Source organism: Diadema setosum, chromosome 1, assembly GCF_964275005.1.
Source record: "Diadema setosum chromosome 1, eeDiaSeto1, whole genome shotgun sequence".
NCBI lineage: Eukaryota > Metazoa > Echinodermata > Echinoidea > Diadematoida > Diadematidae > Diadema > Diadema setosum.
In genome coordinates, this window is record NC_092685.1 from 46,810,532 (window position 1) to 46,827,926 (window position 17,395).

General features: G+C 38.3%; 1 protein-coding gene across 1 annotated transcript; it reads left to right on the forward strand.

The window, feature by feature from the left end:
• Positions 1-457: 457 nt before the first annotated feature.
• On the forward strand, positions 458-15,808 carry LOC140231488 (tryptophan--tRNA ligase, cytoplasmic-like). The gene is made up of 10 exons (XM_072311623.1): positions 458-494; positions 5,359-5,543; positions 6,425-6,533; positions 7,607-7,726; positions 8,781-8,963; positions 9,632-9,732; positions 10,726-10,838; positions 11,246-11,419; positions 12,211-12,351; positions 15,600-15,808. The coding sequence occupies exons 2-10, from the start codon at positions 5,378-5,380 to the stop codon at positions 15,756-15,758; spliced, it is 1,266 nt and encodes a 421-aa protein (XP_072167724.1). The 5' UTR covers positions 458-494; positions 5,359-5,377; the 3' UTR covers positions 15,759-15,808.
• Positions 15,809-17,395: the final 1,587 nt, after the last annotated feature.

The window sequence follows — 17,395 nt, forward strand, 5'->3', positions numbered from 1 at the left end:
GATGATCCTCTCAATTCGTGTTTTTACCCTTTTCTCTAAAGCTTTCCCCTGGAAGAAAGCAGTGTACAATGCGGATCTTATTGCTTTTCTTGGACAAGAGGAAAATTAGCGTTTAGAATCCCTTAAAATAGACGTAGTTTCGAGCTGCTCATAGTCTGATGCAATGTTCATGAAACTGGCTGCCTTCGTGGGTTCCCTATATATAGCTTTAGAACAAGTCGTTTGTTCTCCATATTTATTCATCACGCATCACAATGTACACACGACAGTAAAGATCAGTGATTGACGGTGGGAGTGGAAGAAAGGTGTGCACACAATACCGGCCGACCAGTGCCTCTCCGTTCTAGCTCATCGTGCCGAAGCTCTCCGCTCCGCAAAGGAAACGTGCCCGTGGACAGGTGTACTGATGGTCATTCGCTGTTTCGTGCTGTTCGGCTAAATCTAAGAGTAAATCAGATCAAAATCAGACGACTTGTAATTCAGAGCCTAGTCCGGTAAGTTATATGCGGGTCCAACACTGCACTAATGCCATGGGCATGGGCCAGGTACGTCGCGACATAGCGTAACAGCGTCTGGTCGGGCTAGCATTGTGTAAACCATTATTGATTGAGATGAAGCTTAGCCTGAGCTAGCAGCTGGAATACTGCTAGATCTATATTTTTATGAGTGTGGCATGAATGATCATAGTGAGTGTAGCGAGTACTTGTTCAGGTATCGTATCCTGATGGAGGGCGATCTACATTGTGACCCTAGAAATTCTCAGCAGACATGGTTACAGAATTGCATGCACCTTTCATGCCATGGCCTTGACCACACATGCCATCTCTTGAAGTATTAAATTTTAATACACAACTGTCTGAAAACATAAGGTTTAGGAAGAATTGGTATTGTTGCAATTGTGTGAGTGCTTATTGTTTTGCTAAAGTTACATGTGCGAGGGTCAATAACCAATTATCTATTTGTTTTTTATCGTTTACGAGACAACAAGGTTAGAACTCTAGAAGACTAGATATCTAAAGGGATTGCACATAGTTTGGGTTGAAACCCAATTTCAAGTTTCTAACATTTTTTGATGAGATAATTAGAAACCTTTTATGGAATATGAAAGTAAAAGAGCATGTAATTCCATGAGGAATTCAACATTTATTTGATGAAAATATTTTGAAATGGCTGACAATATCCAAAACAGAGCGATTCTATTAATGTGGAACCCACCTTATATTAAGATATCTCATTGTTTTACTTTGTTTTTGGATGTTTCAGTCATTCCAAACCTGATTTTCATCAAATAAACTTTGAATTCCTCTTAAAATGGTATCGGTATGCTCTGTACCATTTCATAAACGTGTTTTCTTGGTATCTCACAAAAAGTTAGAAGCCCAATTCTCATCTCCACCAATACTGTCCATCCCTTTAAAGCAAACACATGTTAGACAGTTCGGTGTACATTTGCAATGGCCTTCTCAAATGAACGGACTTTATTTACAATCGATCAGGATCATACCTTTAGGCTGTATCGACATTCTGTCATTTATAGCATTGTAGAGACAGACAAAACCCTTTAATAGGCCTATATCATTCTGGCATTTAGAATAGTGCTTATAAGTACCGGTAGGTATAAATTGAACAGATGTTGAAATGTAGACCTACATTACCCCTCTTGTACTTGTTCAACATCAAGCTCAATAATGTGGATCCACAGATATTATCCGAATTACCACCAATAATCTAACAAGGTGTACAAGGGCGAGAAATCTCCAGTTTATGTTAAGTCCGGAATGTTCTGCGTCACTTTGCGAGGACGGCGTTGTCGAAGATGAGCGCAAAGGACGAGATCAGGGCGAAAACGCGAGCACAATGGGTCCAGATCGAGGTGAAACAGGAATGGGATGACTGTCGACCGGATACTCGACATGAATGAGGCGAGAAGCAAACAATCAGAGTTGACTGAAACAATGTAGATGCCACATTGTGGCAGTCATCGGAAGAGATTGAACGGACATTATCCTCTTATACACGTGTATATGTAGAGTCAACAGTTTCTAGTTGCCGGTAGTAATAAACTGATTTTGGGCTGTGGTGCTCTTCTCCTCCGAGGAAAGATGCTTATTTTCAGGCTGTCGAGGCATTGGCAGAAAAGCAAGGACTGCCAGGCGGAACAAAGTCCTCTCTCAAAGTTTTCAGCCAAAAGTTGTGGAGAAGTAAGGACTGCCTGGCGAAACAAAGTCCTCTCACAGTTTTCAACCAAAAGTTATGAAGTTGTGGAGAAAAATCAGCTAGACGAGCTGATCTCGAGCAGCATAATCAGCGGTCAATGGCAATTTCAATGTCCTGCAATTTCTGAGTTTTCAGGGTTTTTATATGGCTCGGTGGTGACAGCGGAGTTGAGGTCGTGGTCAAACTCACTGCCTCTTGAGGGTCAAAGATGCACACAAAGTCTCCATCCAGTCTGGGGTCAGATTTTGTTTTTAGCTGCCTGGTTTTAGGACGCATCAATCAGACAGCAACTGGTATATTTCCCTGTCATCTTATTTCTGTTTTCATTTATACATACAATGAGATCTATTTGCCCTGAACTTGGGAGAAAAAACAACCCTGCAAACACTAAGGAGTGAGAGGTCGGTAGCGGTATCAGTGGTGATTCGTCATGGTCTGTGATAACGAGGCTTTGGGCCAAGGGATACTTTATCAAGAGGACAGGCATAGCAGTCAACTGTCAGCTGTGGTGCTGTGTTGCAGCATGACATTTTGTAGTGCCCACTTCTGCGGCCTATAACATAATAAGAAATTGTACAAATACAATATCGGGCACCCCTCCTAGTTTTTTTAGTAAACAGACTTCTTTTTTCCTAAACATAAGATGCAAGAGGGTTTTGCACATTTCTCACTTTCAGGACAAAGGACAGAGCAGTGCACTGTTGTCACCATGATAATGCAGTACAGCACTGCTACAAAGGGAAACTTCCAACTCAACCTGACATTAGCACTGAACTGAGGCCACATTTGACATTACTAGTAGCACAATCTTACCATGTTCATGCAAAAAGATCAGGTTAGATTTTACTGTACTATGAGTTCACAAACCAGTTAAAAAAAAAATGCTCAGTAGCATGGCTGGCTGTTTTTGAAATTCAATATCAACAATTCATTACCTCCGCCAAGGGATAGGGAGGAGGTTATGTTTTCTTTGTCATTTGTTTGTTTGTCAGTGTGCAAAGTAACTCCAAAAGTAGTGAATGGATTTGGATTAAACTTACAGGAAATATTGTGAATGACACAAGTTAAACAGATTATTAAATTTTGGTAGTGATCCAGAAATTTTTGTAGATTTTATGAAGGATTTTTACTGTATTTTGGCAGGTAGGTAGTGTCAATGAACTTGGGAGTTCAAGCTTTTTGAGGTTTTCTAATGTGCACTAAGTAAAGTATGTGCTTTAGCTTATGCTAGGGCGAGGTGCACCGCACAGCTTGAGGTTGATGATGTAACAATTTAAAGGCTTCTATATTTGGGAAATTGGGCAACTTTCAGCATGCATACGTATGAGTGTTCAGTGGAAATCACTGATATCTATGGAAGAACAAGATCAGGGGTGGAAATGAGCTGCTTGGTGGAGGTCTGCGCTCTCAGAGTGCTTCTCTACTATGTAGTTGCAGTTGTGGCCATCCACAGAAAACTAGTACCACAGTTGGTAGTAGTAGGCCTACAGAAACAGTACAACAGTAATCTATCCAGTAGTATATGCGCCCTCTTTTAATTTTGTAAAGACGCCTCCCCTTTACGGAATTCCTTGATCCGCCCAGTCTGCAGTCCAACCCACTCAGTTATCCGGACATCACTTCTCTGGATTTCTATATGATTTATTGTAATTATCAATGATTATCCAGATATTAGCTCACTTGCTGACATTTTTCCATGTTTTTATGCATTTTCAGTGCCAAATATGCAAATCTCACCCAACATTAAACAGTAAAGCCACCTAGAGAGGTTCCATTAATTCAAAGATGTTTTTACTATTTCTGGATTGTTGTGATATAGTGCAGAGGGTTTCTCAAAATAATATAATGAACATTGATTACTGAATTGGTCCATTAAACTTACAATACTTTGCTGTGCCCAAATTCATACCATTCCCATGAGACTTCCATAGGGCAGCCACATCATGTAAATAGATCACCAGTGCTACCAGAGTTGGCTCAACACCAATTTTCACCAGTCTTGCATCATGAAATTACACTCTGTGTTATATCCCATATGATTTGATTGTGCTACTTACTGCTTATGATAGAAACTGAATGTAGGCATTCAGTGTCTCAACTTCACTTCTAGATTTTGTGTCTTCAAAATTTTAGGCATGTGTTAATACCAAGTATTTATCTGTTTATAAATACATACTGGTAGATATATATGTCAATTTAACTTGTACATTTGGGCCTTTAATATTGCGATTATGAAGACTCTTTGCATGTTTTATGTATTTGTGAAAGAAAGGTTTTGTTTTTTGTAAGTCTTTACTTGGTCCTTTGAATACATTGGCCTAATATCTTCATTTGTCCTCTGGTTCAATGTTTGGTGTGTAGTACTTCTTGTGTCACATCAATAACATATTTATTCAAGGACTTATACATTTTTTCAATCATAATATCACTGCCAGCTTGCTTGTGAGTCAGAGTAAGGATATTCATTGATTTAATCAATCTTTCATGGTAGTCCCTTCAAAGCTGGGACTTTTCTTGTTGCTTTTCTTTAAAGGGAGTGTATAGTTTTGGTTGAGACCTAATTTCAGGTTTCTAATTTATTATTATTTTTTTTTTTTTTTTGTGAGATAATGAGAAATCTCTCATGAAATATGAAAGAGCATGTAATTCCAAGAGGGATTCAATGTTTATTTGATAAAAATCAGTTTTAAAATGGCTGAGATATCCAAAACAAAGCATTCCTATTAAAAGGTGGGACCCACCTTTCATTAGGATTGCTTTGTTTTACTTTGTTTTTGGATGTCTGAGCAAGCCCAAAACCAATTTTCATCTAATAAACTTTGAATTCCTCTTAAAATGGTATGCTCTGTATTATTTCATAAGTGGTTTCTTTGTATCTCGCAAAAAGTTAAAAGCCCAATTCTCATCTCCACCAATACTATACAATCCCAGTGTTGAAAGCAGAAATACAAGTGTTTTTCAGTAAGGTGCAGCTGGCCATAAATATCAGTGCTGCTGATTTTTGGTGTGTTCATGTGCGTCCACTTTGATACTCAACTGAAGGTTTTTATGTGAATCAAGCTGTCTAAAATGTTGGACCCATATCAAAATGTCCTTGAAGTATATTAATTATTAGCTATAAAATGACTTGCTTCATTGTAGATTTTGTGGTTAAGCCAAGATGGCCGCCGAAGGAGAAAGTGTGGATGCCAAAATGGAGGAAATGACGGTGTCAGAAGGAGGTGCTCCCACAAACCCAGAGGGGGAGGAAGATGATGGCCAAATAGTGGACCCATGGACTGTTAGCACCACATCAGACAAGGGGGTGGATTATGACAAGCTTATAAGTAAGTTTCCTCTGGTTTTTGTTTATATATGTTTGTTTTTCATATTTGAACACATTCATCAACAGCCAAGTACCAGGTAACTTCATAGTGGCAGTAGGGAATGCACATAGTGCGTCAAAGGCACTGTACAAATATGTCCCCCAAAATTACCATCAGATTTCCTCGTTGATAAAAATCAGTATGATTAAAGTGTCTGAATGCTATTTTAGGATCTAAAAATGTAACATCTTACCTATATTTTGCAGAAAACCCCATTCAGTTTGGTTATGTAGTCACAGAGAAATGTGAATCATTGTAAAGTGTGTCATGGGTCTGTTTCTTCCAAGGTTAGCACTTGGATGCTCTTAGAACTGCATATTAATGTGTGAACAGTGGACAGAACCCAAGGGAAGGGATTCCTGACATGCTCTGCAATAGTACAAAGATCCTTATATTTCTCTTTGACCACTGAAGCAAATCGGATGGTGGTTTTCAGTAAAATGTGGGTAATAAGTCATAGTTTCGTACCCTGAAATTGTATTCGGATTGATTCACTATTATTAATGGTATCATTGCAGAGGGTTCCATTGTATTTTTTTTTTTTTTTTTGGGGGGGGGGGGGGTTACATACAGTATTTGATATGCTAATCAGCAAAAGCATAACAATAATACTGACCTGGGCCATGTAATGCAACTTAGTGCCAAACATTGACAGTGCTAACAAAAATTACCCAGCATACTATGTTTGTCACCGTGCGTCCAATTATTGTTTATGTTTAATCAATTGATTTTTGAGGAAATCAGAGAAAGCAAAGGCACCTGTCATCTGTCCTTGAAGAGTACTATCTTCTCAAGTGATAATTTTTTTTTTTCCGTTTTGACATTAATTTGTGTTGTTGCAGAGCGCTTTGGCAGCACAAAGATTGATCAGGCCCTCTTGGACCGATTTGAGAAGATCACTGGTCACAAACCGCATCGCTTCCTCAGGAGGGGTATCTTCTTTTCTCAGAGGTGAGATGCGCTTATTACAGAGGAAACAATTCGGAACCTTTGCATAAATCAGCGTGTGGCTTGGTATTTAGCTCTGAGGGTAGTTTCCCAACGTATGTTTGTCAGATTCAAACAATACATGAGTAGTATTGGTATGTAAGCTACATTTCTGTTCACGCCTATTGTAGTTTTGTGCTAGAGTAGATTATCTTCGTGAGATGTGAAACAAATTTGGAGTCACATATAGACAATATATTCATAGTAACAGACTCTTTCCTTGTACGTAGCTAAATCTGGAAGTGCATATGTACAACACAGTGGTTCCAATTAATGTACTGTAACTTGCCAGAGGTATGACTGACTTGCAAAATCTTATGTCTGCATCGAGCATCTCAAAAGATAGGGATGACTGATCTTCAATGACTTAGTGGAAAAGTTGCAGAAAATGTTGATGATTGCAAGTGTCTATGCAGAGCTTTGATTGAATATAATTTTATATGTCTGTAGCTTCACTGCATTGGAAGGGGTTCATTCCTGTAAACGCACTGTTGCATCACCAGCACACGTCCAGTCCTCATAATGAAACACTGTCCAATTTGTTGTTTTTCTTGAATCAATAATTCAGGCCTGTCCTGATCTAATGATCGATTCATCAAAACACTCAAAGAATCACAATTGAAAATAAATACACCAATGTGTATCCAAAGTGATGTGATGTGAACTCGTGGTTCAAATGCGTGATGAAGTGTTGTGAAATTTTGCAGTGTAATGTCGTGGTGAAGTGTCGGGGTGAAGTGGTTTACTGTAACAAAGGATATATCGCTGCTGGGGCGACAAGACCTCGTAGTGCAGTTTAATGTTTCCAGGTTAGCATGCCTGTACAGTGACGGGGCATTAAGCTGCACATTACTTGAATATGAGACCGTTCTGAAGCAAATAATTTTCACACAACATAAGATATATAATGTACTCTTAAATGAATCCTACAAGAATTGGAACAATCATCCCCCAGCATTCCCACTGATTCCCACTGATCAGTTACTAGCCATCCCCTTTAATTTCTATTTTTTTTTTTTTTTTTATTTCCATGCCAGGGATGTCCATCAGATCCTGACACGATATGAGGCCAAGAAGCCATTCTTCCTGTACACTGGAAGAGGTCCCTCGTCAACTTCAATGCATGTTGGTCACCTGATCCCATTCATTTTCACCAAGTAAGTCGATTTTTCAGGATACAGTTGATGATATGATTGGTAAATTGTCATGTTCATGACATAACTCGGCTGAAGATGTTCCCACGTTAAGGGAGGACATGTCAGAATGTCTCGTGAGCTACTGTATGCACATGCACCACAAAGAAACAAGTAAAAGGGTATGTGTGTGTATCTGTATCATCGAGACCCATTATCCTAATGTAATTTGTGTGTATAAGGAGGGGTTTAACCAATTTTCTGGCTGTATTAATATTCACACACAGGCAAGTTATCCTGCAAGTTCATTAGCTTTGGGCATGCTCTTTTGAGTCTTCTATGTAGCTGAAAAAATTCATTTTGTATTTCATCCCCGGATGATGTCGACAAATTGACCATTTATGTCGTGACATATTCTGGCTCAGCATCCATTTTAATTCCTACGTATTTCTTGGATCCAGTTAAGTAAAGTGAATGCTTGGTTTTCTTATTTTTGTGTCTTTCATTTTACCTCTGACAAAGATTCTGTTAAAGGTCCAGTTTACCTTTGGGAGCAGTGATTTCAAAAATGTTCAAGATATCACATTTAATGCATATGTGTAGGTCTGTTGTATCACAAAACATCCTACCATGTAAAATTTTTGCAATAAAGCCTAAAATATGAGGAGATATCCCCATTTTTCTCAATAAACCATAACTGTATACGGTTTAGTCTGGAAGCATTCTTATTATAACTATTGTTCACATTTTGTGTATTTAACAGTACTTAACATCGATTATATGGATTCAAATTTTTACAGTGGTTGTTTCTATCCCTAACTCACATTTTAGAACTATTTTAAAGCACTAGTGTTGGGTTTTTGTTTCATCTACAAATGGTAGATTATGCCTTTAAGATCGAAAGCTCATCAGTCCCCATTTGATGCAATTTAGTAAGTTACTAAAAAATATAAATGTCAGAGTTTAGGTGGTGAATGGTAAAGTGAACCAATGCGTTTTGTTTATTTACCCTATTACAAAATGTTGTATGTGTCCTTTTTTTTTTGTGCAGTTCATACATATATATTTTATTTTAAAGATGGCTACAGGATGTGTTCAATGTGCCCCTGGTGATTCAGTTGACGGACGATGAGAAGTTCTTGTGGAAAGACCTGAAGGCAGAGGAGGCTCTGAAGCTGGCATATGAGAATGCCAAGGACATCATCTCCTGCGGCTTTGACGTCAACAAGACATTCATCTTCTCTGACATGCAGTACATTGGGTGAGTAGTGGTTGTATTCCTCATTGTGAAATCTCATATCCAATGGAAATGAAGAGAAGTCCACAGACTGCAGACGTCCTATGCACCCTTCTTTTGTTCTTCAAAGCTTGATATACTGTACATGTTATCACAGTGATTTTCATTTCCTTCTCTTTATTCTCATAGTTTGTATCGCAAGATGATACTTATTTATAATGAAAGGGTGTTAACATGAGATATTGACAATAAATGCAAATGGAATGCACTTCTGGTTGCAGAACATGTTTGTAGTTAATTGGTCTTGTGACCAAATTAGTTCTGTATGAAATCTTGAAAGCACCATGTAATTCAAACACTGATGTGGGCTCCATTTCACAAAAAGTTGCTGTGATAATAACTTGCTGAAATGGAAATTGTCATGGTAATGACAAGATGTTGTCATTCTAGCAACAATTGCTATCATGACAGAAGAGTCTGGTTTACAATTTGAAACATGCAAAGACAATAAGATGTATGAGAAATACTTGGAAAGTATGCATCCAGCCAAAATAAGTTTTATGGTGTCTGTCAAGAATGGCTGAACAGAACTTACAAACATGTACATATGGTAGCTTTGTGAATAAATTTAAATTGTATGAAAGTTCAGAATATGGAAATAAGCCATAGTGGTTATATCTTATTCTTCACAGATCTTGCCCAGAGTTCTACAGAAATATGCTGAAAGTGCAAAAATGTGTCACATACAACCAGGTGAAGGGTATATTTGGATTTGGAGACAGTGACTGTATAGGTAAGTGACAATCTCTAGAATTGACATTATATGATAGTTGACTGCCTGTTTTATAGAATATAACAGAATATCAATATGAAGGGATGACAGAAAGTGTACCATCTCACAGCATTTTAAGCCAGGAATGAAGACACTGCTGTCCAAGATGGCAAAGAATTTCCCCCTGTTATATGAGTTATTATAATAAGTAGAGTGAAGTATATAAGTAATCTGAAAGGATGATATAAGCATGTATAAAGGTGAGATGATATCATGGGTAGCACAACTAATTTCAATCACATCATTTGTTTGTTTGTTTGTTTGTATTTTGTGCAAGATTATGGGTATTACACACCAGCTGGAGCTTATTTCAGTAAAAACCAATGATATTTGACAAACATATTAACCGCCACATGGACTTCAAACTTACATTAGTAGCTCAGTGCTTACCTCAATCCAAGACCACTTTGGACATGGCATTAGATGCCCTCTCTGTATCAGTCTTTGGCTATAGAGTTTTGATGCCTTTTTAGTTGCCTTTAGAAAAGGGGCTCTACTTTGAAAGTTCTTAGATTTAGGGGTATAGAGCAATTACTGTTATACCCCCTGGGCAATTACCCGGGATCCTTCCCCTGACCCAAACTCTAAACCTAATCCTGAGCCTAATCCTAACCCTAACCCAAACCCTAACCCTAAACCTAACCCTAATCCAAATCTGTACTCTAACCTTATCACTAACCAGTATTAAGCTGGGGGTAATTGCCCTGATATGGATTTAAGCCCTACAGATGGTGATTGTTGTGAGTATCACATGTATGGAATGATTTGTGTGTATCCTAAAGAGTTACAGGGATGCTGTTAAACAGTTGGCAAGGCTTACCAAAAAATGAATGGCGATGCATACCTGCTGTGAAGTTCATTCAAAAAGAACATTAGATGTTGATTCAAGGCTAGATATAGAAAACCTCAACGTAGCATACTGATGAGTGTTTGGACCGTTTATTACCCGTGCAGGAAAGATCAGCTTCCCGGCTACCCAGGCATCCCCATCCTTCAGCAACTCCTTCCCGGCAATATTTGGCACCAAGAAGGACATTCCCTGTCTCATCCCATGCGCAATAGACCAGGTACGTTATTGCTCATTCACAACTTAAAACCATCAGGTCCAAGGGTACATTCACTTCTGAAATTGTCATCTCAAAAAATTGAATCTTTGTTGATGATAAACCATGTATTCATTACTCAAATCTTAGGTTAAGAATCATTCTTTTTAATACTTTACAAATCAAATTTTTATCTACAACTCAAATATACCCTTTGCTATCCAATGAAAATTTACAAATCATTGTCTACAAATCATAATCTTTATTTCAGAAGAAAGTTCGTATGAAAACAAAACTGGTTTTATGAAACAAATCTGCATTTAGAAATAAATCTTTATTTATAAATCAAATCTTCATTTCCAAATCAATGTTTTTTTTATTTATGAAACATGACCTTCTTGTACAAATCAAATCTTTATTAATGTATGCAGGATCCCTACTTCAGGATGACGAGGGATGTAGCACCACGGCTAGGCTACCCGAAGCCCGCCCTCATCCATTCCACATTCTTCCCGGCACTGCAAGGAGCACAGACCAAGATGAGTGCCAGCGATCCAAACTCGTCCATCTTCCTCACAGACACACCCAAGCAAATCAAGACAAAGGTGCGGAGCAGTTCACGAGAAAAAGGCCTAAAGCTTACAAAATTTGACTAAATCTGACTCTGCCCTTTAAATGCTATCAATTTATCATCATAGATGATACGACAGCTGTTGGTTTGGCTGTCAAACAAACTGCTGCCAAAATGAACTGCATTTAAATTATCTACCTTTCAAGCCTACATCACCTACTCTCTTACGCAGGCAAATATGGTGTATTTGTAACTACGTATGCCTTGTATTTTACCAGTGTTATTTCAGTTACATAAGCAAGGCAACATGTTTGGTAACTTTGTAACCCATAAAGGACATACATTGTAACATTCTACTCAATTTTCATTTTCTTTTGGCTATCTAACTGCCGTTTAGTTTGATTTTCCTATTGATAAAACTCTCACAAGATTAATGAATTTGTGATATTGCTGTGACAGCTTAGATGTCTATTGTAGCTGTTCTAACGCTCTAACGATCTAACGCTGGAAATTATGCATGGATAAGTTTATCTTGCTTATCTTCAGGCCCTGCTTCATAAACAGGTTCATAATTGTTGCATGATATAAATGTTGCCATTACCATGGCAACAATAAACATTATTTGTTTCATCGCTGCTACTGTTTTTTTAAAAAATATAATTTGATTGTTGCTATAATAGTTGCACATGTTGTGAGGTGACGTGCCTTTAACCCTTTCAGTGCCTTGGACTTTGTACAGTGTGTACAATGCTATGGGGTTTTTCTGTGCCGATCGGCACTCAAAGCACACAAAGGGTAAATATTCGTTGTCTTTGTGCCACTTAGATCAACAAGTACGCCTTCTCAGGGGGCGGAGCATCGGTGGAAGAGCACCGGGAGAAAGGTGGAAACTGTGACGTGGATATTTCCTATCAGTATCTCTCTTTCTTCCTGGAAGATGACGTCAGATTGGCGGAAATCAAAGAGGTATGATAATCCAGCCGTGCTTCTAATGATGTTGTTGTAAAAGCAGAATGATGTTTGTGTGTGTTTATGGGTGCATGGTGTATCAATGAATTAAGTGGAAATGGAAAGAATACCAGGGAAAAAGAGTATGGATGTGTGTGTTTTTGTGTGTGTGTGTGTGTGTGTGTCTGTGTGTCTGTGAGTGAGTGAGTGTCAGTGCCAGTGACTTACTTTGCAGCAGCTGAAGCTACAGTCTTGAAAAACCCTTGGAATCTTCAGTTTTGCCCACATGACTTGCTCAGTTTTAATGGGAGTATGATATGTACTGAAAAAAAAAAATGAAAGAGTGTAGCATTTCATATATCACTGAAGAGTCCATACCATTTCATTGTCTCCGCCCCAAAGGGTGCCAGAGGCATTAAATGTCCATTTCATATAAATTGTTACATTACACTCCCTTTGTAACAAACGCCGTTATAACGAAATTCCGGTTACAATGAAGTAAAAATTAAGGCCGCAACATTATGTGCTCTTTGTTTTTTATTGTTTACGTGTTTGGTTATAACAAAATTTCGATATAACCAACAAAAAAAAAAAAAAACTGCCGGTCCCGAGGACTTCGTTATAAGGGGAGTCCACTGTATGTTAATTTCTTTGTACCTGGCCCAGGTATGCTTCAGGACATTTAAGTGGGCTCGTCAGACTTTAGATGAATCTGTCATGGTCAAATTTTATCTAATTTTGAGTACAAACTGGCTAGAAATTGCAGCTTCTGCTGTAACCTCGGCTAAGAGAGTTGAATTGTGATATAATTCATAAGGAAGAGTAAAGCTAGATGATAGAGAGGTATATATATCACTTTCTTGGCCTTTGCCAGGGCACGCATATGCTATAGTGATTGTAGAATTGAGAAATTGCTGTTCTCTGTGATTTAAGACATGTTTCCAAAGTGATTCAATGTACTAATAAGATCATTACTTCAGTCCTTGTTGTTAAGCTTATGACAAGACCATTCAGTTTGACCAGTGATGTATGATATACTGTAAAACGAGGAATGTTCGCATGCATTTTAATTTTGCATATTTCGTGAGAGAGAACCGAGTTTCACAAAATTAAAATACACGCTAAAGATCTTGTCTACACTATATGCATTGAATGTTAGAGGCAACTGGCGAAAATTTTATGCTGCGAATTAGGCCATTGGCTCCCATTCGCGAAAATTTCATGCCGCCTTAAAGGGGATGGCTAGTAACTGATCAGTGGGAATCAGTGGGAATGCTGGGGATGATTGTTCCAATCCTTGTGGGATTCATTTAAAAGTACATTATATATCTATTGTTGTGTGAACATTATTTGCTTCAGAATGGTCTCATATTCGAGTAATGTGCAGTTTAATGTCCCGTCACTGTACAGGCATGCTAACCTGGGAACATTAAACTGCACATTACTTGAATATGAGACCATTCTGAAGCAAATAATTTTCACGCAACAATAGATACATAATATACTCTTAAATGAATCCCACAAGGATTGGAACAATCATCCCCCAGCATTCCCACCGATTCCCACTGATCAGTTACTAGCCATCCCCTTTAATATCTGTGTTTTACAGTAGCCATGACATGGGAAATGCTTAGTGGAAGTAGGCCCTCATTGGTAGTCTTTATACAGTGTGCTTGGCTCTTGTACCTGGTGTTCAACGTATTCACATAAATTACAGTATCCTACAAAATTGTGTACTCGGTACAGTGGTCTGTTGTAGAGGTACGCCCTCTAGAGGATCTCTGGCGAGTAGGAAAAAGGGTTTTCCCAATGCATATTGGCTATTCCTTTGTATAGTTCTATCACCTGGGTTTTCCCTTTTGGTATCTGTTATGAATCAGGAAATATTATCTATCACTTCCTTCTCGGATTACTGGTGCCTTCGGTATGAGTTGACACGAAGTATGCGATGAACGTGAAGGGATTCCACAGTATGGGTCATACCAAAACTTGCATTGCATTCAAAATAGCTGTAGTGCTTTGTTTCCAAGGAGATGATTAATTTCTGTATGGTCCGTTATATTCTTATCATAAACTCTATTTCTAAAAATATGTTACTGTGTTATCCCACTGTCCTGAAAAAAAAAAATCTTCATCATTTCTTTGGTCAAAATTAGTTTACAGAAATATTTCAAAGATTTTTTGTTTTTCTTTGGAGGAAGATAAGGATATCCTTTCCAAGTGACTGTGTTGACATAGTATTATTTTTATAAGAGCTTTCCAAACTTTGCATCTTTTGAAGTAAATGTTAAAAAAAGAAAAAGATGAATAGTATCCTTGATATCAAATTATAGTGGAGTTATAATAACATAGTAGCGATGACTGTGTATGTGGAGAGGGTTTGTAGTTGCTAATTATAGACCCAAAACATGATTTTTTTGCTTTCCTTTTTTTTTCTTTTTTGAGGGGGGGAGTGAGGTAAAAAGCGGTTGAAGAGGTATGAAGTTATGACTCATTTGCCTCAGGGTAATTTGCACATGTGGTTGCAACCAATTATTACTTTTTCATGAAAATATATGGAACTAAATGAATCTGTGACTTTTTTTATTGTAATACCTATTCCAATGAAATCTATGCCAGATATCGTTGAAACTGCTACCATTCGAGTGATTGTTGGTTTGACTTTATTCTATGAATTAAAGTGAATGTGAGCACAGAGTGATCATGACGGTCTGGTTTGTACAAATCACATGAGTCTGGTTACCTCCACCAAGGGAGGAGGTTATGTTTTCATTAATGTTAGTTTGTTCATTTGTTTATTTGCTTGTTTGTTTGTTTGTGTGCAAAATAACTCAAAAATTTGTGCACGTAGTTAGATGAATCTTGCAGGAAGGTTGAGAATGACACAAGGAACAGATGATTAAATTTTGGCAGTGATCCAGAATTTTTTATTGACTTTATGAAGGATTTTTAATATTTTGGCAGGTGGGGTAAATGAACTTGTGAGTTCAAGCTGTGCATTTTTGAGGTTTTTAAATGCGCACTAGTTTCTGGTAGGGCAAGGTGCACCGGGCAGCTGAAGGTTTATAATGTAACAAAGGCTTCTATATTGGGAAAATTGGGCAATTTTTCAGCATGCATACTAGTACGTATGGGTGGAAATCACTGATCTCTGTGGAAGAGCAAGATCATTGGTGGAAATGAAGTAGCTGCTTGGCAGAGGTCTGCGCCCTCAGAGTGCTTTTCTAGTTCTTCATGATTTCATTTTGTGTCTGTACCCCTTGCAGGAATATAGCAGTGGAAGAATGCTGACAGGGGAGCTGAAAAAGGAACTGATCACAATCCTCCAGTCATTGATCGGAGAGATCCAGGAGAGGAGAAAGCAGGTCACCGACGATGTCGTAGCAGAGTTCATGTCGCCAAGGAAACTGAACTGCCAATCATGATTGAAAATTTGTCATTAGTGGAGCTTAGGTCATACACACACACACACATACACACACACACACACACACACATACACACACACACACACACACACACACACATTATTATAATACACTTATATAATGTACTGCTTATGTGTACAATGTATATAAACATATCAATATATATATAATATGTCTATGCTGATTACAGATTTGTAACAACTTAAAGATGTCCTTCATGTATTGGCTTATGTTTCAGACAAATATTTCAGGTCCTATTTTTATGTGCCAAGATGTGTATCAGTTTCTATCTGGGCTTTGGGTTTTTGTCCCCGCCGAACGAGTTCGAGCAGGGGACTATGAAACGGGCTCCGTACGTGTGTGTGTCCGTGTGTCCGTCCGTCCGTCCGTGTGTCCGTCCGTGTGTCCGTCCGTGTGTCCGTCCGTGTGTCCGTGTGTGCGTCCGTGTGTGATCAAAATCTTCAATTTGCTACTTCTCTGTCATTTATGAGCCAATTTTGATTCTGTTTGCTTTATATGATAGCACTACATGGGAGCTTTGAAACTTGTTCACAGAATTTCAGTCGTGACCTTTGACCTTGACCTTTGACCTATATTGTACATTTTGCTACAAAATGCTACTCCTTCGCCATTTCTAACCCGATTTCGATTCCGTTTGCTTTATGTGATGGCACTAGGTGAGGGCTTCAAAACTTCTACACAGAATTTTGACCTTTGACTTCTTTGACCTTTGACCTTGATTTTTTGACCTATATTGTACATGTTGCTACGAAATGCTACTCCTTCGCCATTTTTAACCCGATTTCGATTCCGTTTGCTTTATATGATGGCACTAGTTGAGGGCTTCAAAACTTCTACACAGAATTTTGACCTTTGACTTCTTTGACCTTTGACCTTGATTTTTGACCTATATTGTACATGTTGCTACGAAATGCTACTCCTTCGCCATTTTTAACCCGATTTCGATTCCGTTTGCTTTATATGATGGCACTAGGTGAGGGCTTCAAAACTTCTACACAGAATTTTGACCTTTGACTTCTTTGACCTTTGACCTTGATTTTTGACCTATATTGTGCATTTTGCTACAGAATGCTACTCCTTCGCCATTTCTAACCCGATTTCGATTCCGTTTGCTTTATGTGATAGCACTAGGTGAGGGCTTCAAAACTTCTACACAGAATTTTGACCTTTGTCTTCTTTGACCTTTGACCTTGATTTTTGACCTATTTTGTACATTGGCTACAAAATGCTACTCCTTCGCCATTTCTAACCCAATTTCGATTCCGTTTGCTTTATGTGATAGCACTAGGTGAGGGCTTCAAAACTTCTACACAGAATTTTGACCTTTGACTTCTTTGACCTTTGACCTTGATTTTTTACCTATATTGCACATTTTGTTACAAAATGCTACTTCCGGCGGGGACATATGTTACGCACCGCGTAATTTCTACTTTTCCTTGTTATTTTTGTTTTTTTATATTTTTTTTTCCTGAGTGGCCTGAAAGGAATCCCAGGGTTGAGGGATGGTGAATAGGGCAAGTTTGACCTTCTCAAGGCAGAGAGTACAGCTGTATATGCTGGCCGAAGTAGCACAAATATGAATACAAATCTGAAGTTGTGACCCATTATTTGCT